Genomic DNA, 25,509 nt, shown 5'->3' with positions numbered 1-25,509 from the left:
TCTTTGTTAATGGACTGCTGGTCTATAAACAAAGATGAAACACAGGGATTTTAAAGCAAATATTCAGAACTTATCCTGGAATTGCTTACGAGTTGACAGCTATCCAACTTATTTTTAGTTTATATTTAAAGTGAATCATATGTTCCAAAATGACTGACAGAAACATAGCTTTGTTTCTGAAGCCAATTCTTCTCCATCATTTTTGGACATCATTCAGAGCTATAACAGACTTTCAGGGTGTTTAAAAGCATTCATCCACGACAACAACAAATGCTAATTATCATAAAAAATAAAACAGCTCCTGTTAACATCATTCTAAGAATTTCTCCTACTCCAGCACTATATTTCATCTATCATCCCATCTGTTTTGGGGGTGGGAACAAAGACTGGATGGAAGTATAATTATCATGTATCAAACTGGACAACACAACAAAATAGAAATGAATATAAATGGGAGGACTAGCATACATAATAAATAAATCTGGAAAGGGAAAAAGGAAATGTAAATAAAATGGCACAACGTGTCCTGCAGTAAACAGCAGATACATAAATCCATAATGGAGTCAATAATGTTTATCTTGCTGAGTATGAGGTGGATTTTTTCCCATTTCAGTTCACAGTCCTTGCTATAATCAGATTGCATTGCACATGATCAAATAGACATCTTGTTCACTTGGGCAGTTTACAAATCCTCTCTACTGAATTATGTCATTAAAATACCACCTTGAGACTTTTAAACATACCTGCAAAGACAAAAAAAAATCTATTTCCATGTATTTATGAATACATTTCAAAGGGAATCTTAGAGTCAGTTATGTCCTATAAAAATATCAAACACAGCCACATTCTCAAAAGTGTTAAATTAAAAGGGACTACAAGTGTCCAGTTGCAAATGTAATTAGCTCATTAAAAATATGGTAAAAACATGGACAATCATATATCCCTAAGTAGGAACTAGAAGCTCAATCAGGGCCAGGACTTTTTTTTCTTTTATTGGCATAAACACACTTGCAATGGTTCTTGGCATGTAGTAGGTGACTGATCAGTATTTTTAAAATTGAATATTGCAAAAATAGAGCAATTACAAGTTTTTATTCTTCTCAGAATATTTTAATACTCTACAAATAATTCTGTAGTGACTATTAATATTTAAATAATCAGATTTTAGAATCTCCAAGTATCTATTTCACTTTCAAATGAGGAATATGCCAAAGCTTCTTTTAAATAGTAACAATTATTTTAATACATATATTCTGAGATCAAGTCTCCATTAAAGGTATGTACACTGAATTAACTAATTACATCTATTTCCCTGTTTAAATTTGCTTCAAGGATATAAATGTTCAGAATATTATTTAAACCAAAAGATCAATTACATATGAAGCTTTACTTTATCAAATTGTTGTTTGATCTTGATCACAAATCCCATTATCTTTTTAGTGAATCACTCAAGAACTACATACGTGGAATAAAAATGTTACGATACACACATGTACATACAAGCAGAATAGTGAAGAAGGTGTTATGTCCATAAGCATTTTGAACTTTCTAATATCCTTTATACCCTTAGGAGTTTTAAGATAATAAGACATAAATGCAAATATCACATGCATAACATACACCTATATGCATCTGTATATGTGTGTGTATATACCATGTGTGTGTACATGCATCTATGAAGGTACATGATATTTGCACATCATTTACTTGAATTATATCAGAGGGAATGGAGAAGTAAATAATCTGTGGATTCATAATGCATGTGTACTCATATTTATATATTCCTGTATACAACAATTCATAAACATATGTGGACAAATTTGTAACTGAGGATGCCCTGTACCATCACATTATACAACTCAGAAAAACCCTTCACATAGAATCTACCATTTATAACATGATATATAGAACTTTACCAATGACAGAAAAGTAATGATTTGGGAGTAAAACATCAGACAACAAACTTAATAAGTCTCATTTGAGTTAAAAGACACATCAAAGGTACTTACTAAGTTGTTTTTTGAAGGTCTTTGTTGAGGTATTTCTAAGTTAAAACTATGTATAAACATTTCACTTTTTAAAAGCAGAAAAATGAAATTACTCTATTGATGTGTATTGAGACTCGCTCTTTCTTAGCCTAATGAAAAATGTTTTTCAAAGTACTTTCATTGTTTTCTCAACCCTATGGTTTCCTGTTCCCTGTTCTCCTGGGAGAGCTCTGACATCTATTTGTAGACGGTCCATTCTATTGGCAAAGGGATGGGTTCCTGCATATAGTTCTAAATATTGCATGCATGAACACAGTATGCTGCTGGAGTACTTTGGAAGAATTAAAATTCAAATGAATTCCAATTTTTGTGTCAGCATAAAGGTATAATGAAATGTCTCAGAATACAACATTATTTTTATGGTCTACTTTAAGGATCATTATTTACACCATTGATAAGCATCTTACTGTATGTAAAACTCTTATCACTAAATAATAACCAAAATAGTATGAACTTCTACCAATATAACTGCTAAGGAAAATAAAGACTTTATTTTCAATGTTTACTTTCATATATTTACCTATGAGATGTATTTTTAATTGCTACTTTAAAACAACTACTCATATATAAAAATAATAACATACATTAAAACAGGAAAGCACAGACAACTTCTAGCAGCAAACATTCATTAAAATATTCATAGAAGACACTGAAATAAATACCACTTAGTAAATTATATTATCCAAGTCCCTAAAGTATGTCTACACATAAATAAGTCCAAACACTCTGAGTATTTCAGTGGTTATAATATTGTTTCAAATATGAGAAAAAAACGTTTTAAACTTTAACATGCTACACAGATATAAAGTTACTACCTTTCACACACAGTTTTCGCACATAACAGCTAGAGAAAATGTTCAGGCAAAATCCTGAATTTCTTGATAAGTTTCATTAATAGCCAGTCATAAAACTTTACTTTGGAAAACTATCCTGAACCTGGCAGAAGAATACTTTCAATAAGTATTTCAATATTAATTTCCACACTATCTCTTTCCTTCATCCAATATTATAGTTCATGCTACCTGCCCCCCCCCCCATGGAAAAAAAAAGTGCTTATTTTAAAAATACAGAGAGAAAGTATGTGATTTAACTGTTCTTTGGATGTGTGGACGTTTGATTCCAAATGTCTTTCCAACTCTTTCCTTAATTAAAAATCAAAACAGGAATATAGTAAGAATTTTGAATAAGTTTCAGAATATTATGTGTATTTAAAGCATAGCCCTGAAGGCTACTGATTTTTCTTACCAGTGCTGTCATCATATACAACTGTGACAGTTTTCCACTTGAAGAATTGCACCAAGTCCAAAATGGCGCGGCTGAGTGAAGAGAAGTCTGGGTAAAGACTGACATAGAAGGAATCTTTGTTGTCTGACACCTGGTGCTTCCAGCGGGTCTGTATGTGGGGAACCCCCAGGGCATTGCAGATGGACTGCACAGCATTTGCTGATGAGCTGTGTGAAGGCCCAAAGATGGCAGCCACCCCAAGAGAGAGCTGATCACAGGCTGAGGAGAGAGAGAAGTCTGTCAATAACGAGGAGAGATGCCAGTGTGCCAACATTATCACATTAGTGTTGTGAACCTGAAGGTTTATCCTGAAGAAAGATTTTGTTTTCCTTATAAATAACATCTCCATTTACCTAATTTTCATATTTTTTTCTGACTGCAAACATGTTCAGTTTGTCAGAAGGGAAATCTTCCAGGCATCTGCAACTCAATGTTCAAATGATTCTACAAATAATGCCAAAAGGGGGAAAGAGGAAGAATATTCTAGAATTTAAGAAGGAAGGGAAGTGTTCACCCTGCAAAAATAGTTTATATCAGGAAGTTGGGAAAATAGTGTTCCTTCCCAAATTCACTGACCATCCTCCACCATTTTAAATTCTTAATCAGAAGCCATTTGGTTGTTCCTCCCCATCTGAAAAGCTAGGGCAACACAGAGCTAAGTATTTGCACATATCTGATGATACATATCAAGCTAAGCATTACAGATACCCCTTTAAAACCTGATCTGGCTTATCACGGATGATTTCATATAACTTAATCTCATCGAGAAAATTATTAGATAAATACTTAATCATTTTTTTTACTTGACTTTTGTATACTGTAAGTCTTTTATATTGTTCTAAGTTAATTTTTGAGGTTTGTATTCACTCACAGAAAATTTTATTCACGTCAATAATAAATACAGTAATTAAGAAAGGCATAAACAACCTAGAAGCTATTCAGATTAGAATAGACTATGATAGGACTTCAAATTCTATAAGGTCCCTCAAAGCAACTAGGGAGTTTGGGCCTAGAAAGTAAATAACTATTGGAAACATGAAAATCATCTTTAAATATTTGTAGATCTGGCCTGTGAAAGAGGCTTAAGTTTGTTTCATTTGATTAGAATAGGAAGAATAGGGCAAATGGTTAGAGGTTCATCACAAATTTGGACATAATTTAAATTTAAAAAAAATTAAAGGGAAGTAATAAATGTCAAAAAGTGGAAATATGTTCCAAGAGGCATTGGTTTACCCATCCCTGCAAATATTTAAACAGGACTAAGGAGAAGTATTATTGGGATTTAGGCATTAATTATGTGTTCAGACTGAATCTCTCCAAAATAGTTTAAAAGTATACTGAATTTTAATTCTACTGAAGCAAAATTTCCTTCAGAGATTTCACTGCATAAAACACAATGTGATGGAATGATTCTTAAGCTTAGGGATATTAGTAAGTAAATAAACTATAGTTAAAAAAATTCACTTTTAAACATTTTCTTCAAAAATTCAGTATGATCTAAGTACATTTTTTGAATATGTAGGTTCTTACTTTTTAAATAGTGATTGGAATTCTGAATCAGTAGTCATGTTGGAACTGACATTTTTCACGAACTTGGATTTTAATTCATATACGTTGAGAATAAAAGATCTTCCTTTACCAGGTTTTTGACAGAACACAGGTGAAAAAAAGTTGAAAACATTATAGTGGTTTATACAGAATGTTCTGAAATGTGTTTCAAATATGAAATAGTCTTCAGCTATCAGAGGAATCACTTAAAAGTGATGTATGATTCAAATAATAATTCAAGATCTAATACATCAATGTATTTATTTGTTCAGCAAAACAGTATCACTTATGAAAAGTATAAGAGCATATAACAGAGAAAATGTTGAAATGTAAACATCTAATTTCTTATCATTTGCTTGCTTTGGAAAAATAATTAAAAAAATTTAAATGTCCAAATTATTTAAATTATTTTATAATATATATTAATATAATACATATTATTTTATATTCATATATATTTACTGAGCTACCATAGGTTCAGATATTATACCAGATCTCTCTCTTATATTACCCTTTCACATATTGCCATGCCTCCCAATCAGTATGCCTCCCAATCTCTCTCTTATATTACCCTTTCACATATTGCTATGCCTCCCAATCAGCTCAGTAAGCAAGAGCTTCAGAAGGTAAGACCCAAACCATGACATTTACCCTCTCAACATATCACAAAGTTACTTAATTATGCTTATTTGAGTTTTCCCCAGTTTCAGACAAAGTCAATTAATGAATTTGATTCCCAATGGATTTTAATTTCAAAAACGCTTTTTAGTATTTTGAAACCAAATGAGTTGAGGACCTCATAATTCCCAAGATAGTAACCTGTTTGCTGTCAGAACACACTAGACTGTTTTTGTTTTACATTGCTCCTTTGAATTCACCATTAAGAAATGTATTGATATTTTTTTATACTTCACTCATATTCCATATTCTTTGGTCTAAATGATTTCATTTGAGACAGAGCTTCTTCTTCCTAATGGAAATAATCCTGAACTATGTCACTAATCAAACGCACTTGTCTTGCAGTTAATGACTTATTTTGCAATTATGATGACAAATGTAATACTTCACAATAACCTTTACCCTTTTTTTCCAGCCTTTAAAACCTTTCATCACCCTGACATGGTTCTGAAATGTGGAAACTTATTTGTATTCTCAAAGATATGAATTCAAAGCAGAATTTAGGCTTTGATAAACACTAGTTAGCTGGGGGATAAAAAAGATACTTTCATCTCAAGGAATATTGTACCTTATCAGTTGCCATTAATATTAATGAAATTAGAAGAAATCTGGACCAACTTAGAATTATAAATAATTATGTACATTTCTTTCAATGTTAGGTAGCTAATGAAACAATACTAGAATTACAGAAAGGTAATGTTGTTCTTAAAAATATAAATTTAGAACAAATGCTTTATAATCCCATTCCTTTGTGAAAAATCTATATTATGAAATTTAATTCCTATTAGATGAATGCTAACTATGCAAAACAAAATATCACCCACTTAGACAAGTAAGACAATGGAAACATCTCTCAAAACACATTTACTACCAAAGTTATTGTTTGGTTAAAATAATGCCTTGATAATAGTTTCACTATTACCTTCCTGACTTTCTAAATGTTAAACTCATATTCCACAAAGTTATTTTTCTGTTCTTATCACTAAAAAAAACAGTTTGACAACAAAATAAATGACAAAATTTATAAAGTATTCTAATTATATCTTCCTATAATTCAATTTTTTTTAATTTTTTATTTTTAATGTTTATTTTTGAGAGAGACAGAGACAGAATGCCAGTGGGTTGGGGCAGAGAGAGAGGGAGACACAGAATCGGAAGCAGGCTCCAGGCTCTGTGCTGTCAGCACAGAGCCCGATGCGGGCCTCAAACTCACGAGCTGTGAGATCATGACCTGAGCCCAAGTCAGACGCTCAACCGACTGAGCCACCCAGGCGCCCCTATAATTCAATTTTCATATCATTAGCCATTTATTTTCAGTTATAAGAAGAAACATCCAATAGTTTTAAAAATGGGCATGAAGTACACATAATGAAAGGCTGTTGAAAATTTTCCAATAAAGTTTTAAGATTGGGCTGACATTATGAAGTAACTTGGAACTACAGAACTTTCAAGGTAGTCAGTAAATTGAGACAATAGTGATAATGTACTTCTTGGAAATGACAGATAACACAATAAAAATGTAATAATGGATTCCAAAACTAGGTAAAATCCACTGCTGTATAGTTTTATTTAGTGGGTTCTTAAAAATAGGAATCGTTTAGTAAGAAAAGGATTATTGCGGGGGAACAATTTACAACAATCATAGACCTAACTGAGTTTATGTTATAAATGATTTTGTCATAATAGGTAATCATAACACCTTACCTTCTTTGATAAAATTTACATGCAGTTTGGAAAGAAACATTGCATTAAAATATTCCTAATGACTTATTAATTATATTTGGAATTAAGAAATCTCTTAAGAATACTTATAGAATTGAATTCCAGAAAATACAATGTTAAATATTTGTCAATTACCTTTCTTGGATGCTTCAAAACTGTCGTAGAGGTTTATCTTCTGGGTGTCATAAGTTAGGGTGGTATTGGGCAACAACGTTCTGTTTCTGTTGATTGTGTTCACAGCAAATCTGAACGCAAGTTCCTCAGCTCCCATTGGGCCAGATTCCACATATTCAAAAATACCACCTGGCGAAAAGAATAATCATGCAGTTTTACAAAAGGGAGAAAATGTGTAACATTTTCTGTAATTTTATGTACATGTGCATTTATGGGTGATAAAGTACACATGTTATTTGCTTAAGTACATGGAGTTTGTGCTTACTTTTTTATGAACTTGAATATTTGGGATGTGCCCTTTTAGATAAATCCACACTGTAAAAATTTCTTTGCTATTGCCATCATTATTTAACACAGCTTAAAAATGACTTTGCCTTTTTTCTTCTGGTAATTTCTTCTTTTAGGGCCTAGATATATATAGATCTTGCCTTAAGTATTGAGTATTATCCCTCAAAATTTTGCACACAGTTCCAGAATAATCAATCGTCTATATTGATATAAAGCTATGAAGTTAAGCATCAGGAAAGTTATATTAAATTTGTCTCCATTATCTGAGAAATCAGAAATCTTTAGCATAATTTCTATGGCACTTATTGTGTTAAAAGCCCCAAATACAAACTAACTTGCAAATTCTACCATCTTCCTTGCAAGAAAAGAGAAAAAAGCGTCATTTCTGTATTTGTTTTGCTCTAAGTCTTTTTTAGAAGATACTTGGACATTTGTGAAAGATAAATCTCCAAAACAGAGTAAAATCCCTTAATTGGTGAATATCATGGAAGTATATAATTTAGCCCATAAAATGTAGAATACAATTCAAAAACATGTCCTTTCCATTTGTTACCTTTTACCTGTTATATCTTAGTCCACTTCCCTCATTCTTGTCCCAGCCTTGCTTCTTACTGATATCATTTCTATTCAGTTATGAGTGACCTATGGGAACCTTGCCTCCAACAGAATCTCCTCCTTATTGTTACTTTGGTAAATGGAATGAAAGGGGGAGCATCTGATATTTGACACTGTCCAACCTCTGTCCTTGGGAAAGTAGTACTACTTAAACAATAGAAAGCATTTATCTCTCTTCCTTTCAAATTTCATGCCATGTGCTCTCAGCATAGGCATTCACAAATTAAACTCCCTTGGATAAGCCATTTCCACACCTTGCAATTCATACCTCATCAAAAGTCTTCTGACATATGAATGTCAGGTGACTATACTATCAGCAAACTTCCTACTTTAAATTCATAAGAAGATATGGTATGGTAACAATGCCTCTAAATATGAGAAATTAAGACTCAAGAAAATACCACAGTGCTCAGACAAATTTATATTCAGGAAAAATTGGAAAATTTGTTATTTGACACCATACTAGTTTGAAATATTTCTCTTATTCTTTCAGCTAAATTGATGGTATAATTATCAGAGCAGTCAACTTATTATGAAATAGTGCTTTTAGTATATTTAAAATCTTTGGAGACTTATGCTAAGCAGAAGGACAATAAGTATTTACATGCCTAATGGGTGTCAAGAACCAAATCAGATATCTCGTATATATGGAGGAGAATAATGGTATGTGCCTAAATTCTGAAGCCAAAATGGGTTCATATTCTGGTTCTGCCATTTGCTGTCCATTTAAATTTGGGTAGTTGCTTAAATCCTCAGTCTAAATTTCTTCATATCTAAAAAAAAAGGATTATAATTAACACTACTGCATAGAGTTGTTATAAAAATTAAATGCTATCTTATAACAAAACACTTAGATTGTGGTTGCCATAAAGTAAGCACTCTATAAGTGATTAAGGTTTCATTGAATCTTCAAAGTAATCCCAAGTAGTATTATTTTAAGAAAGAACTCTTTTGGCCGAAGATCATATACCTATGAAGTTATAGAGCTAACATAATATGTTCATGGAAAAATTAAAAGCCCTTACTTATTCCACTACAAACTAGTTCCAATACAAACTTATTCCACTACAAAAACTTCAAAATTTCATTCAGGTAAAATACACTAAAATTCCTAAAAGGTGAGACATGCTGACTTTAATATAATATGTAATTAGAACTGTAAAATCCTACATATGGAACAGAAAAATAATAGAGCAATTGTAAGATACTTCTTAAAATTAATTAGGAATAAAAAGTCAATTATAGAAATGCAAACCTGAAGTTGTTTCTTAATGGCACAATAAAATGAAAAACTAAATCTTCTACTTTCCTCAGTTCAAATTATAGTTTATATGTGATATACATACAAAAGAAAAATACAAAAACGGTCAATATTTGATGACAGTGGGTTAAAATGTCCCCATCCTTTATCTCTCTTCAAAATAAATAATTCAAATGTAAGTTTATATATTTGTTAGTGGTTTGAATATTTAAAGAAATCTTTGTAATTCCTTAGGACAACCCACTTTTATCTTAATTAAATAAAATAAATAATTTTTATTGATCCAAAGCCAGAATTTAAAATTTTGCATATAAAAATTAAAAACACCCAGATCATGCAAGCTTTCCAGGCACAATATCTTCTATAACACCTTCCAGCCACGTACTCAAAAAAGAAAGAGAGAGAGAGAGAGAGAGAGAGAGAGAGAAAGAGAGAGAGAGAGAGAGATATCACTACTTCTTATGTGTGGAGGGCAAGGATGGGCAGGTAGGGTAAAAGAATCTAGTAAAGAGTTACTTTTTAAAAAGTATTTGGTGGGTTCCTCAAACTTATGTAGGAAAAAAAGGGAGCTTTTGTAATTCTGTTTAAAATTTTGGAAAGTTTAATAACATCTAACACAGTAATTGGTCAAAAAAGAAAAGTATAATCACTATATTAGGTGATTAGATGATTAGGTATAAGGACATTACTGATGGAGATCACTAATTATTCTTGATTAATAAAAGGGAAAATATTTTTAGAAAAATAATGGAGTCACAATGAAGCTTTATTAAGAAAAAAAATCACATATTAATAGTAAATGTTATATTTAAGTGTAAAATAGAAAGAAAGTCCTGGTAATGTCAGGAAAAAGATAAGAATGTATACATTATTGACTTTTACTACTATTCTGGGAATTTCAATAAATGCAGTTAGAAATAAAAATACTTATTAAAACATATAGATTCATTTTTATTTTATTATATTTACAGAAGAGACACAATGGTGTTTGATAACAATGAAAATAACAAAATTGAGAGAATTTATCACCAACAAACCTTCACTACAACAGGTATTAAATAAATGAGTTCTTTAAGCAGAATAAAAAATGATCCCACAGGGATCCACCAAATTTCTAAAACATATGAAATATAAAAGAAGGGGAAATACGTGGGTGATTATTAATGAATTTTAACTAAACAAGCAAGAATAGTAATATCTTATGAAGTTTGTAATGTATTTAAATTAAACTGCATGATAATAATAACATAAAGTTGAGAAAAAATAAATAAAAGAATGTAAATGTTCTAGCAATATCGAGAGAAAGGTAAAGATAATTATTTTGGATTATAGTAAATCAATAATGCATATTTAAATTTCTTAAGATAGAGACTAATATAATGAACTAGTATATGATCAAAACTTTAATAGATTAAAAGTCACATAATAAAAATATTTTATTTGTCCAAAAAGAATAAGAAAACATAAGTAAGATAAATGGAGAGAAAAACACCAAAAAATTAACAAGATGGTATAAGTGGTAGATCTGAAACAAATGCATCTGTAATTGCATTAAAGGTAAATGAAGTAGATTCACATTTTGAAGTTTAAGATTACCTAACAGGGTAAAAAGGCACAAAACTATAAGCTACCTGCAAGAGAAACAGTGAAAAATAAAGAAAAAGATGGGCAAAGATAGGTTCTAAAACCACATTAGCCAAATAAAAGCTGGTGAAGCTATCTAATGTTACATAAAGTAGACTTGAAGACAAGAAGAGAATAGAGATACAGACTGCGTATCATAATGATGATAAAGAGGTCAATACACTGGAATGATATAAATCAGACTCGATATACATCTAATAAAAAATATTGACAAAAGAAGAAGGAGTTATAGATCATAGTGGGAAACATTAAAACACCACTCTCAGTAGTGTTAGCAGTGAGTTACTGATAGAGTAAGCAGACAAAAAAATTATTTAAAATTTAGACAATCTAAATATATTTGACTTAACTAACAAAGATGAAACACAGTACCTCAAAATGGCAAAATATTTTTTTTTCTTTTCAAATGTATATTTACCAAAATTGATCATAAGCTGGGTCATATACTAAATCTCAACACACTTAAAAGTACTGAAATAATTCAGAGCATGTTCCCTCACCACAGTGATATTAAACTAGAAATAAATAACAAAAAGATAACTTAGAAATCCCAAGTTCAAAAATTAAAGAATATATGCCTAAGTAATCTATTGGTCAAGAATGAAATAAAAAGGGAAATTACAAAATCCTGGAAACAAAATAAAACTGAAAATTTGGCATTCAAAATTTGCCTAATACAACTAAGTACATTCTTTTTTTTTTTTCAACGTTTATTTATTTTTGGGACAGAGAGAGACAGAGCATGAATGGGGGAGGGGCAGAGAGAGAGGGAGACACAGAATCGGAAACAGGCTCCAGGCTCTGAGCCATCAGTCCAGAGCCTGACGCGGGGCTCGAACTCCCGGACGGCGAGATCGTGACCTGGCTGAAGTCAGACGCTTAACCGACTGCGCCACCCAGGTGCCCCAATAACTAAGTACATTCTTAAAAGAAAATTCAAAAGATTAAAAATCAATGATCTGAGATTCCATCTCAAATATCTAGAAAAAAAAAACAAACAAATCAAATCCAAAGGAAACAGAAGAAAAAATATAAAGATTAGAGCAGAATTAAAGAAAAAATATATATATATACAATAAACTACACACACGCGAAGACAAAATTTGGTTATTCGAAATATTATTAAAATGTATAAAATCTTAACAAGCCTAATCAAGAATAAGAAGATAGAAATTATAAAAAAAATTACACATCATCTCTTAAGGATCATATTGATGTACAAATCTTAAATAAAATACAGTCAATTGAATCTAGCAATATATAAGATAATCATACATCCAAACCAAGTGGGTATGAAGGTTCCTCTAAAAGTTAAAAATAGAACTACCCTATGATCCAGCAATTGCACTACTATTTACCCAAAGAAAACAAAAATATTCACTCAAAGGGATACACGCACCCTGACATTTATGGAAACATTATCTACAGCAGCCAAAGTATGGAAACAGTCCAAGTGTCCACTGACTGATGAATGGATAAAGATGTGGTATATGTATGCAATGGAATATTACTCGGCCATTAAAAAGAATGAAATCTTGCCATTTGCAATGACATGGATGGAGCTAGAGAGTATTAGGCTAAGTGAAATAAGTCAGCCAGAGAAAGAAAAATACCATATGATTTCATTCATACGTAAAACTTAAGAAACAAAACAAATGAACAAAGAGAGAGAGACGCAAATGAAGAAATAAGAATCTTAACTACAGAAAACAAATTTGTGGCTACCAGAGGGAAGGTGGGTGAGGGGATGGGTGAAATAGATGATGAGGATTAAAGAGTGCACATGTTGTGGTGAACACAAGTATTGTGTGGAAGTGTTGAATCACACTATATTGTGCACCTGAAACTAATATTGCACTGTATGTTAGCTAACTGGAATTTGCATAAAAACCTAAAGAGGAAAAAAAAAAAAAACAAGTGGGCTTTAAAAAAACAAGTGGGGGAATTCAAGATGTGCTTAACATTTGAAAATAATTCTATGTAATTTAAAATATTAACATAAAATAGAGAAAACTGAACAATCCTTTAATAGTCATAACAATATCATTGATAAATTTCAACTTCAATACATGATTAGATACTCTAAGCAATTTAGAAATAGAAGAGACCTTTTGAGCAAGTATGGTGTATCTATAAATAACCTACATCATACATCAGACTTACTGGTATAATTTTGAAACATTTCCCCATAAGACTGGTAATGAAATAAGGGTGCTCACTATGACCACTTTTATTCAGCATTGAAATGAAAGTCCTATTTAGTTCAATTAATTAGTAATGAAACTAAAAAAAATTAAAAATAAAAAATATAAGGTTGAAAAGGAAGAAATTAAATTATGGTTCTTCTCAGATGAAATGATTGTGTATACAGAAAAATAATACAGATAGGGGCGCCTGGGTGGCTCAGTTGGTTAAGCATCCGACTTCGGCTCAGGTCATGATTTCGCAGTTTGTGAGTTCAAGCCCCGCATCAGGCTCTGTGCTGACAGTTTGCTCCGAAGCTGGAGGCTGCTCTGGATTCTGTCTCCCTTTCTCTCTGCCCCTCCCCGCTCACACTCTGTCTCTGTCTGTCTCAAAAGTAAATAAACATTAAAAAAAATTTTTTTAAGAAAAAAAAAGAAAAAGAATACAGATAATTATTATGATTAAAAGAATGAATTTAGCAAGATGTCATTGGACATAAGATCAATGTATAAAAATAAATGATATTTTTACATATCTACAACAAACCAAAAGGAAAAAATAATTATAAAGAATCATTTTCAATAATAAAGGATATGCAAAATATTGTGGTAAAAGCTATAAAATGTTATTAAGAGAAAATAGAAACTAACTAAACACAGGGATATATTAAATTTATGAAATAAAGAACTCAGTGGGGTGCCTGCGTGACTCAGTCAGTAAGCATCTTACTCTCGATTTCAGCTCAGGTCATGATCTCACAGTTCGTCAGTTTGAGCCCTGCATCCAGCTCTGCACAGTGCGGAGCCTGCTTGGGATTCTCTACCTCCTTCTCTCTCTGCCTGTGCACACCCTCTCCCTCTCTCAAAATAAATAAATAAATAAATAAATAAATAAATAAATAAATAAATAAATAAATAAACAAACTTAAAAAAAAAAAACCTCAAGATTTTAAAGGCATTAATTATCCACAAATTTATCTATAGTTTAGTACAATCCCAATCAAAATCACAATAAGACTAAAATACATGTGGGAATGCAAAGGGCCTAAAATAGTAAAGCACTCTTAAGAGAAACAAAAACTGGAGGACTTACACTACTGTATTTCAAGAATTGTAATAATTCAGTTATAAATTACTCAATTTTTGTATTAGTATAAAGATAGACTACTAGATAAATAGAACAGAACATAGAATCCACAAACAGACTTTCACCTGTATAGCTGTTGACATATAAGTGATGATTCTATACAATGCATCAGTGCATAGTGCAAAAGAGTTGTATTTTTAGTAAGTACGTCTGGCTCAGTTTGATAATCACACTTAAAAAAGTCATTTCAATCACATAACTAAATGTGAAAGTTAAACAATACTGTTGTTAAAAGAAAAACAGACTAAGAGAAGATTTCTTTAAAAAAAAGCAATAACCAAAAGGTAAAAAATATGACATATTAGACTACATTAAAATTAAGAACTTCCCAGTACAAGAAAAAAATTCGGAGGATGTGTGCATATGTGTGTGTGTGTGTGTGTGTGTGTGTGTGTGTGTGTGTGTAAAACAGAGAATTCATCTCTTTAAAATATTCATAAAAGGAAAATGGCAGTCAAATCAATAGAAGTATGGGTACAGAACTTGAACAAGTACTTCCTCCCAAAATATTAAAAAGGACAATAAACACACAAAAAAGAGTTTAACTTCATAATAATCTGGACAACAAAAATTAAAATTACAGTTCAAAATAATTTTACATGGACTCAAATGATTAAAATGGAAAAGACAAGTAGTATCAACTGTAGTTGAGAGTGTGGAGCAAGTAGACCTCCCATACATTGCTGGTCTCTCTAGAAGTTGGTACAACTTACTTTGAAAATTGTGCATCAGAGCCTTCTAACATTGAAAATACACAAGACCTGTGACCAAAATTTTACTTCAGGGTATATACCCAACACAAATGTGCATGCATGTTCATCAAAAACCATATACAAGAATATTCATAGCAGCATGGAATGCATGCATCATTGAATAACTGCATTCTACAATATAAGATGAATCTCATAAACAAAACATTGGGTGGAAGAAGACAGACAAAAGAATACTGCTGTATGGTTTTATTTTTGCAAAACTTCAAAAAATAGTTGTGGGGTGGAATAGGGAGGGTGCATGATGTTCTTTGGAGGTGCTGGTGATGTTCTGTTTTGTTTTTTTTTAACCTAAGTGTTCGGATATATATTTATTAAAGCTTTACTCTATGATTTGTGCACTTTGGTATATATGGATCATCCTTCAATAACATTTTACTTTAAAAAACAACTGCATAAAAGTGCTAAGCCTTATCTAATTTTGATAGCACAAGTAGTTAAAATAAAGGCAATACTGCTGAATGTCACTTGAATATTTGAAAAAAAATCCATAATCGAACACATAAACATGATTAAAGAAATACAAATAAGAAAATATATGTAAGTATATTAACTAATATAAACATAGTATATTAAAAAACAAAGGGTTAGTACCTTCAATATAGAAATAATATTAACAATAAAACACTACAACAGAAAACTTGGCAAAGAAATGAGTAGATAACTTATAAGTATCATATGAAAATAACTAATAGGCATATTAAAATGTTCAAAAATAGGAAAGGAAAGACTAAAACAAACAGAAATTTTACAGATTACATTTGTTAAGGTGTGTGAGAGAAAGCATAGTTGAAGAGAAAAATAAATTGATATAAACCTTCTTGTAACTTTCTTTAAATCTATCAAGTTTTAAAAATGTAACATGAAAAACGTGGGAGATTTAGATGCAAGGATGTTCACTTTGTTCATAAAAACATAAGAACAAGAACAATATGCTTAGAAATGCTCTAAATACCTAATGGTGAAGAATTATTTACATAAATCATGGTACATTTAATTAATAAAATACTATGTAGCTAGACATTTTAAATTATTCTACAGAAGTCATTTGATGACAAAAACTTTATATAAGTAGTTATAATATGTAATCATGCATAACAAAATAAGTGTGGTTTATTTCAGATGATAGGCATTTGATTAATTTTAATTTTCTTCTTTTCTCTTGTCTGTACGTTATAAATTGTTAAGAATGAACCTGCATTAATGTTATATTTTTTTGAAAAAATGAATAAAACATGTTTTAAAATAAAGCTAGACTATTATTAAGGGGTAGCAGAAAACAGGAGGATACTGTGAAATCTCAGGGTGTTTGTTAATGCATTTGTTTCTTTCATGATGAGAAAGACAGCATGTTGATATGATAGGGAGAGAACAATAGAAAGAGAAAGGTAAAACGTAGAAAACAGGGTATTACTGATGAAGCCAGGTGGCTCAGGAGCAAGAGAAGATCAAATCTAAAGGAAATGGTAAACTAAGCCTGGGGAGGACACCTTACTCATCCAAGCAAGAGGCAATTATCTGTGATCTGCTGATGTGAAGATGGGTAGGATACTGAGAGAATATATATTTTATCTATTTTCTTTCTGAAGTAGAAAATAAGAGCCTATAAATTTGATTCTCTGAGGAAGAAATCAGCTATTTTTTTATTTTAAAAATTGCTAATAAAAAATTGAAAGGCAAAGCATTTTTTCCACCTGTTCATAAACCTACAAAAGAGTAATTGTTCACATGATTTTGAATAGGGTTTTTTCTCTTTGTATAGCCTGAGAAAAATAATACTCATTTTCTACTATGTACCTCCTATAAAAAGTGTTTGCTTCTGGACTTAACTCATTTTATTATAAAGTGTCAGAATTGCATGTAGCATTTCATAAGCATGTGGTACATGAAGACAGAATTGCTACCCTAAGGAGTTCACAAATCATGTTTGGTGGACAAAGTACATCCCAGAGTAATAAAGAACACAGAAGAACTCTATGATCCTAAAGCAGCACCTTACTAATGTATAATTATGTGCTTTCCTGAGACTTGTGGCAAGATTCACCCGATTTTACATTTTCAAGAATCTAAAGCCCATTTTCTCAGTATCTTCAAATTCCCTATTCTTTATGGGATATAAGCAACACTTCACTGCTTTCTTATACATTGCGTACCTTTGGCTTTTTGAAACAACAACAACAAAAAAATCACTTAAGATAATCATTCTCACAGCTTTATTTTTGTTTGGTTTAGTTTTGTTTTTTGTTTCTTTTTAATTCAGAAAGAGCCACCACATCTCATGTAACCTCTATATCAAACAATAAAATGCCTGCAAATTCTGTCTCCAAGCCTATTGTAAAAGTTAATAGTGCTCATCACTCTATAATAGGCCTGATAAAGAAAGAAGAAGAAAAACAGAGGACAACAGCCTTCATTTCCACAGGTCTATTTGTCCACCTTATTTTGTAGATATGAAAGAATAAATGGCAAGGAATCCTTTGCTCACACAAAACTCATAAACACTGAAACTTTCTCCCATCACAGTCCCTAACTCACAAAAAAACAATATTGATCAAGACTTGAAATAAAAGATTTATATTAAGCTAACTGATGAAGCCTGTCAAATCTTTTCTTTTAGATCTACTTTAACTACTACTGAGGATTGTGTCACTCATAAGGATGTGATGAATGTGCCAACCAACATCACATCTAACTTCTGAGACTGTTCAAATAGGTCTTATCTTAAAGTAGGTAAAGATCAGTGTTTTAGAGATGTTTAATTTCATAAAAAAATCAATGTTATGAATAACATCTGTTATTTTCTCAGAAGATATGCTAGTTTGTTCCATCAACCATTACAATAATCTTATTTTCTATCTAAATAAATACAAAGCATGGTCTCCACATTTTAATTTTGTACAAATCCTTATCCAGAGGATAAAGTCACCATGCTTCTTTGTAAATGTGAAAGGTTATTTTCAAAATACCCTGGATATTAAATGGCATTAGGGAATCATTTATTTCTTTTTCTCCTCAGGCAAAATAATGAATGATATGGTGGTTATGTAAGAAAAAAACTTTATTCTTAGGAGATTCATGATGAAGTGTTTGGACGTCATAAAAATAAAAATGGAAAATGTTAACAATTATTTAATCAAAGTTTTAAGTATATGACTATGTATGCTATCATCTGAACATTTCTGCATATTTTTAAAGTTCGTAATAAAAGTTTAGCCAGGGGAAGAAAAAGAAGAGGAAAAAGAAATAAAATTCCGGGGCGCCTGGGTGGTGCAGTCGGTTAAGCGGCCGACTTCAGCCAGGTCACGATCTCGCGGTCCGTGAGTTCGAGCCCCGCGTCAGGCTCTGGGCTGATGGCTCAGAGCCTGGAGCCTGTTTCCGATTCTGTGTCTCCCTCTCTCTCTGCCCCTCCCCCATTCATGCTCTGTCTCTCTCTGTCCCAAAAATAAATAAACGTTGAAAAAAAAAATTTAAAAAAAATAAAAAATAAAAAAAAAAAGAAATAAAATTCCTATACAGTTTGTTACCACTGCATGTTTTTAATGGATTTCTCAAAAAGACCATTAAATTACTCTGAGAGCATTTATAAAAATACTTACGATGCACTACAATTGTACTATTATTGTAAGAGGAGTCTAAGATGACAAAATCAATCAATCATCTAGTCTATCCATCCTTAGGATACTTAGATTGTTTCTACTACTACATTTGGGTCTCCAGGAATGGCAAACTTGCTACTATTTAAAGTTGTCTTTTACTTCCTGGAAGAGCTCTAGCACCAGATTCTTCTACATATTCGCCCATTGTCTGCTTCCCTGAACATTTTAACCATTTGTTCTGATTAGAATAAATTTAAGCCCAACTTCCATATGGTCATCACCCAGAGTTTGAAAACAGATACCTTCTTCTGGCTGTATTTTCTTTTTTCCAGGTTAAAACTTTCAAATCTTTTGATTATCACATGAATATTCTGATCCTTTCATTTTTCTAGTTATTTTTCTCTGAAAATACTCCAATGTATCTACAACTCAATGTTGGTCCACTTTTTAACTATATTCCAATTAGGTCACAGCAAAGCAAAACACGATGGGGCTGTCGATTCTCAATGTAATATAAACAATATAAATAGTAGACTTTTTTTGGAATACAATATCATAGGGTTTATTGATCTTGAACTTCTTATTAAAAAATTATGTTTCTAATGTACTTTTATTTTTCATACATGTCTCTGAAACATATCATCTATTTATTGTTTGTCTAAATTTCTAATTAAGACTATTTGGATTCCTTTTTTAATGATTTTTAATGTTCATTTATTTTGAGAGAGAAAGAGGTGGGAAGGGCAGAAAGAGGGAGAGAGAGAATCCCAAGCAGACATCACACTGTCAGAACAGAGCCCGATGTGGGGCTCATGAGATCATGACCTGAGACAAAATCAAGAGTCAGACACTCAACCCACTGAGCCACCCAGGCACCCCAAGACTATTTGGATTCTTATCCTATCATCAACTCTTTATTAATATTAGTTTATTCAACATCTAATGCATCAAGGCAAGTTACTAATACTACAAAATGTGAAATGTGTTTCTTTTTCCTTTGCCTTTAGGTCATATTCAGTTTTGTTTCTATGTCCAAGTCAGTGATAAAAATGATGAGCAAGAAAGAGTTAAAGACAAAAATCTGAGATCCTACCCACATGGATACCCCACTGGAGGCTTTTCCTACTATTATACTAGCTAATGATCTTCTTAATTATTCTAGCTGACAGTTCCTAGGTCCCCATCACTTCTGCTGGAATATCAATGTATGCCTTCTTACATGCTTGATTAAGTCCAGATATACTATGTCTTCCATACTGTGATAGCGTATCTTCACTGGATTTTTCAGACTTGCTCCTATCAGGCTTTCTTCTGCAACCAGAATAATATTTCTAAAATGCAACTTTGATCTTGTCATTTAATTTCTTAAGATCTTTCAATAACTGCCTACTTTTTAAGCTTAGTTCCATTTACAAAGGTCTTCATAGTCTACCTTCTGCCTCTCTCCAGGCTCCTTTCTTACCATTCCCACTTTCCCAGTGGGAACGACCTGCCTTTCTCTGAGTGAACCAGAATCAAATGCCACCATTCCTTCCGAGTGATGTTCCTCTGCCCAGGAACCTAGTTTCTACCTACTTATACACCCACATACATAGATATACATAGACACACACACACACAGACACATTAACACATACATCTGCAATATTAACACATACATCTTTCTCTCCTAATGTATCATCAGCCTTTGGCATAGTCATCTTCTCTGGGAAGATATTCTTCCCTGGCCCAACCCCAACCTGACTAAGTTGGGTCTTTGATTTGTATTCCCTCAATTCCAGAGCACTTCTAAACATCATAATGTATATTCCTACAATCTGCAGCTTAAGAAAGTTAAATCAGTATAAAACATGTTTAAACTTGAGCTCATTCTAAAGAATAAAAGCTTTTAACAGTTAACATTTATTGAGAGCATACTGTATATCAGGCATTGTGGTAAATATTTTACAAACATTAATAGAAAGTCATCAAAAATGTAATTGAACATTTTCATATTTAAATACATAGATTAATACATAATTAATACATAATTAAATACATTTTCTGTATTTAATGTATTTCCAAGGTCTTAATCTTTTATATTTTAATTCTGAATATAAATCTGACATTTAAGTCATCTACATTGTTAAGTCTAAGAATTGTTTTCCTTCTTTATGCTCCATGGTCTCTAAGGCAGTTTAATTCTTAGGCCAAATAATTTGCTTTACTGAGTCTATTCTGTTCTGCTTCAGAAAGACATTGGAGCAGGTTCAGCACCCCGAGTATCTTGTTTTAGGTCAGTTACATAGTCAGTCAGTAAGTGATGGATACTGGATTAGAACTCAGGAGACCTCAATCTAGGCCCCATCTTTTAATCACTATCTTCACTTTCTATCTTCAATTTCTGGTTGTTTTCACAGCAACTTTCTTTTTTTCTCAATGGTAAGCCCTTTGAAAAAGATTCTTAGGGGCGCCTGGGTGGCTCAGTCGGTTAAGCGGCTGACTTCGGCTCAGGTCATGATCTCGCGGTCCATGAGTTTGAGTCCCGCGTCGGGCTCTGTGCTGACAGCTCAGAGCCCGGAGCCTGTTTCAATTCTGTGTCTCCCTCTCTCGGACCCTCCCCCGTTCATGCCCTGTCTCTCTCTGTCTCAAAACTAAATAAACGTTAAAAAAAAATAAAAAAAGAAAAAGATTCTTAGACTTTTATACCCATATGAAGTATGACTATAACATTCTGAAGCTCATTATGTGTGAATTTGATGGATGCCATCCTAGTATATGTATATGCAGCTAGAAAATCACATGTGCATATGGACCTAATTGATACACCATGAAAAAAATGAATTAGTAGGTCACCGCTCCCCAAAAGAGGATTGTGTGGGAAGCACATAGTGTAAGGCAGGAATTTTCCAAGAAGAAAAGTGGTGACTCGTCTCTACTGCATACTGACAGATACCTCCTACTCTCCCCACTTGCTTTTGATTCTCCTCAGCCACAAAGCAACAGGTATTCCTATTATATTGAATTCACTGCCTCCAGTATTTTGAGCCATATTTCTACTAACAAAAATATTCTTTACTCTAATATTACTAAGTATCATCCAAACATAAAAATTAGCAGCTTTGTCAATATTTCAAGTAAACTGAAAACTATACAAACATGTGGCCAATGAAAATTTTGTCTGCAGAATGTCCTGGAAATTTTTGAAGTTCTAGCACTCTGCAATTCTTCAACTATAGAAGGTATGAAAGCTAATCTTGCATAACTCCTCCTCCATCTATCATACTCCATTCAACTCAAACTTGTACTGGGCATTTGGAAAAAGGAAGCTGCTGATGCAGTCTAGAATAAAGAATATCTGTTAGAAGGCATTATGTAAACCAAAATCAAGTTGCAGGAAATGTCATAGTCCCACTAGACAAAGATTGGCTGTGCTCAGGCATGTAAATGTGCTTTCTTATTGTAAAAACAAAAAAGCTTTTAACTTTACAAACTTCCTACTGTTTCCAACACATTTTTTCCCAGTGGATGGGAAATAGGTGCTGATTTTTCCTTCCACAAACAGATCCTTGAAATCAAAGAGAGGACTATGGTGTTACACATTCAAATATTACTTTTAAAGCAGATGCACTGCATACTGCGAAGAAAATTGGGAAATGGGTACTTAAATGTTAGCAATTTAAGACCTAGAAGGAATGCATACTGATTGGGAAGGCAGATGCTTGAATAATATCAAGATATAAATAGTGCAGATCAAACTGAGATAACAGGGAAGGCAGCCACATGAATAATCACCATATAAACAGTATAAATAACACCAACTATTTGAGGGCCAAGAGCACACATTTTAATTATATTGATTTTTAAAAAATAGGTCAGCTAAATAAAAAGGAGGCAAAAAGTGACTGAATGAATAAGTCCTTTCACAATCTAGACCTCTGTTTTTTCTTCTGCAAAATGTAGGGAATGGGTGAAATGATCTTGAAGACCAGAGATTCAGAAAATACTCATGATTCTAAGACTAATTAAGAACTGCAAAGTAAATTGGGGAGCATCATTGATTCTGTAAGAATTTAAAACCTGATTAAATGCCATTCTTTTGCAAATATGGCATTCTCCTTAACATCCTAATGTTCAGTTCCAATTTTTTTTTTTATGAAATTTATTGACAAATTGGTTTCCATACAACACCCAGTGCTCATCCCAAAAGGTGCCCTCCTCAATACCCATCACCCACCCTCTCCTCCCTCCCATCCCCCATCAACCCTCAGTTTGTTCTCAGTTTTTAACAGTCTCTTATGCTTTGGCTCTCTCCCATTCTAACCTCTTTTTTTTTTTCCTTCCCCTCCCCCATGGGTTCCTGTTAAGTTTCTCAGGATCCACATAAGAGTGAAACCATATGGTATCTGTCTTTCTCTGTATGGCTTATTTCACTTAGCATCACACTCTCCAGTTCCATCCACGTTGCTACAAAAGGCCATATTTCATTTTTTCTCATTGCCACGTAATATTCCATTGTGTATATAAACCAGAATTTCTTTATCCATTCATCAGTTGATGGACATTTAGGCTCTTTCCATAATTTGGCTATTGTTGAGAGTGCTGCTATGAACATTGGGGTACAAGTGGCCCTATGCATCAGCACTCCTGTATCCCTTGGATAAATTCCTAGCAGTGCTATTGCTGGGTCATAGGGTAGGTCTATTTTTAATTTTCTGAGGAACCTCCACACTGCTTTCCAGAGCGGCTGCACCAATTTGCATTCCCACCAACAGTGCAAGAGGGTTCCCGTTTCTCCACATCCTCTCCAGCATCTATAGTCTCCTGATTTGTTCATTTTGGCCACTCTGACTGGCATGAGGTGATACCTGAGTGTGGTTTTGATTTGTATTACCCTGATAAGGAGCGATGCTAAACATCTTTTCATGTGCCTGTTGGCCATCCGATGTCTTCTTTAGAGAAGTGTCTATTCATGTTTTCTGCCCATTTCTTCACTGGGTTATTTGTTTTTCGGGTGTGGAGTTTGGTGAGCTCTTTATAGATTTTGGATACTAGCCCTTTGTCCGATATGTCATTTGCGAATATCTTTTCCCATTCCGTTGGTTGCCTTTTAGTTTTGTTGGTTGTTTCCTTGGCTGTGCAGAAGCTTTTTATCTTCATAAGGTCCCAGTAATTCACTTTTGCTTTTAATTCCCTTGCCTTTGGGGATGTGTCGAGTAAGAGATTGCTACGGCTGAGGTCAGAGAGGTCTTTTCCTACTTTCTCCTCTAAGGTTTTGATGGTTTCCTGTCTCACATTTAGGTCCTTTATCCATTTTGAGTTTATTTTTGTGAATGGTGTGAGAAAGTGGTCTAGTTTCAACCTTCTGCATGTTGCTGTCCAGTTCTCCCAGCACCATTTGTTAAAGAGGCTGTCTTTTTTCCATTGGATGTTCTTTCCTGCTTTGTCAAAGATGAGTTGGCCATACGTTTGTGGGTCTAGTTCTGGGGTTTCTATTCTATTCCATTGGTCTATGTGTCTGTTTTTGTGCCAAGTTCCATTTTTTTTTTAAGTAGGCCTCATGCCCAATGCGGAGCCCAAGGTGGGGCTTGAACTCAATACTGTGATATCAAGACCTGAGCTGAGATCAAGAGTCGGATACTTAACCAACTGAGTCACCCAGGCACCCCTCCAAAAAATTATACTGATTTGAGAAATCATGTGTCCAAATACCATTGAGCTCAATCAATTAAAATTAGATGCAAATATGTTTTGAGTTTGCAAAGAGCTTTGCAAAGATGTTAGGAGGGTAAATTAGAGACATTAAAATAAACTTTCTTAAGTTTTAATCCAGAAAGAGTAATAAAAAGATGGTTAGAAATTTGATATTTTAAGAAAGAAATCAGAAATCAATTTAATAGTAATAGTGAAATCCATAAAACAGCCTAAATATGTAATTTGATATCACATACAACAGAATTTACATTACTTATTTGGACTATTACTTCAAGAAAGTCTTTTAATTCCCTCTCACATAATTAGTTTGCAGAGTTTCTTTTAAAAAATCTTCTTACTTCTATTAGTTGGACTATAAACTATTAAATAGGAGCCATGTATTCTTGTGTGTTTATTACTTTGTTTTAACTAAGGAGATAAAGAGAAATAAAGAAAATATTTAGTTTCACCTTTTTAGGCAAGGTTTCTTAAAATCCTTAAAAATAGTTTTGCCATTTTTAAAAATTGCAGTATCAATCAGACGTAACACACTTCAAGACTGCTGAAAAGGTTAGCATTTGTGTGACCACTGATAGCACTTCATCATCTCCTCAGCAAAGTCCACCTCTCTACAAACTCCCTAGACAGATTTCATGCCTCCCATAGGAAACATTTTTTCATTTCTCTTTCTTGGTACCTCTAACAGCATCCACTGGCATAATCTATTATTACCATGGGTGGTTCCTCTGAAAACTCTTTGAGGACAGGGATGATAACTTACCATTTCTGACTTGTCAGACTTCATTCGGTGCCTGGCATATAGAGTGTGTTTAATAAATGGGAAGGGAATGTGATAGTGTTGTAAGCATTAATATAAA

General features: G+C 32.7%; 1 protein-coding gene across 1 annotated transcript in view; it reads right to left on the bottom strand.

The window, feature by feature from the left end:
* Positions 1 to 25,509, bottom strand: part of GRIK2 (glutamate ionotropic receptor kainate type subunit 2) — a 652,272-nt gene that overhangs the window by 401,919 nt on the left and 224,844 nt on the right. The window contains exons 2-3 of the mRNA XM_047859025.1: positions 7,416 to 7,583; positions 3,294 to 3,551 (exon numbers count right to left, since the gene is read on the bottom strand). Coding sequence (XP_047714981.1) covers positions 3,294 to 3,551; positions 7,416 to 7,583 — 426 coding nt within the window. The remainder of the gene's footprint in view (positions 1 to 3,293; positions 3,552 to 7,415; positions 7,584 to 25,509) is intronic.

Source organism: Prionailurus viverrinus, chromosome B2 (genome assembly GCF_022837055.1).
Source record: "Prionailurus viverrinus isolate Anna chromosome B2, UM_Priviv_1.0, whole genome shotgun sequence".
Lineage (NCBI taxonomy): Eukaryota > Metazoa > Chordata > Mammalia > Carnivora > Felidae > Prionailurus > Prionailurus viverrinus.
Note: the sequence above shows the minus strand (reverse complement) of the source record. Positions and strands in the feature narration are given on the sequence as shown.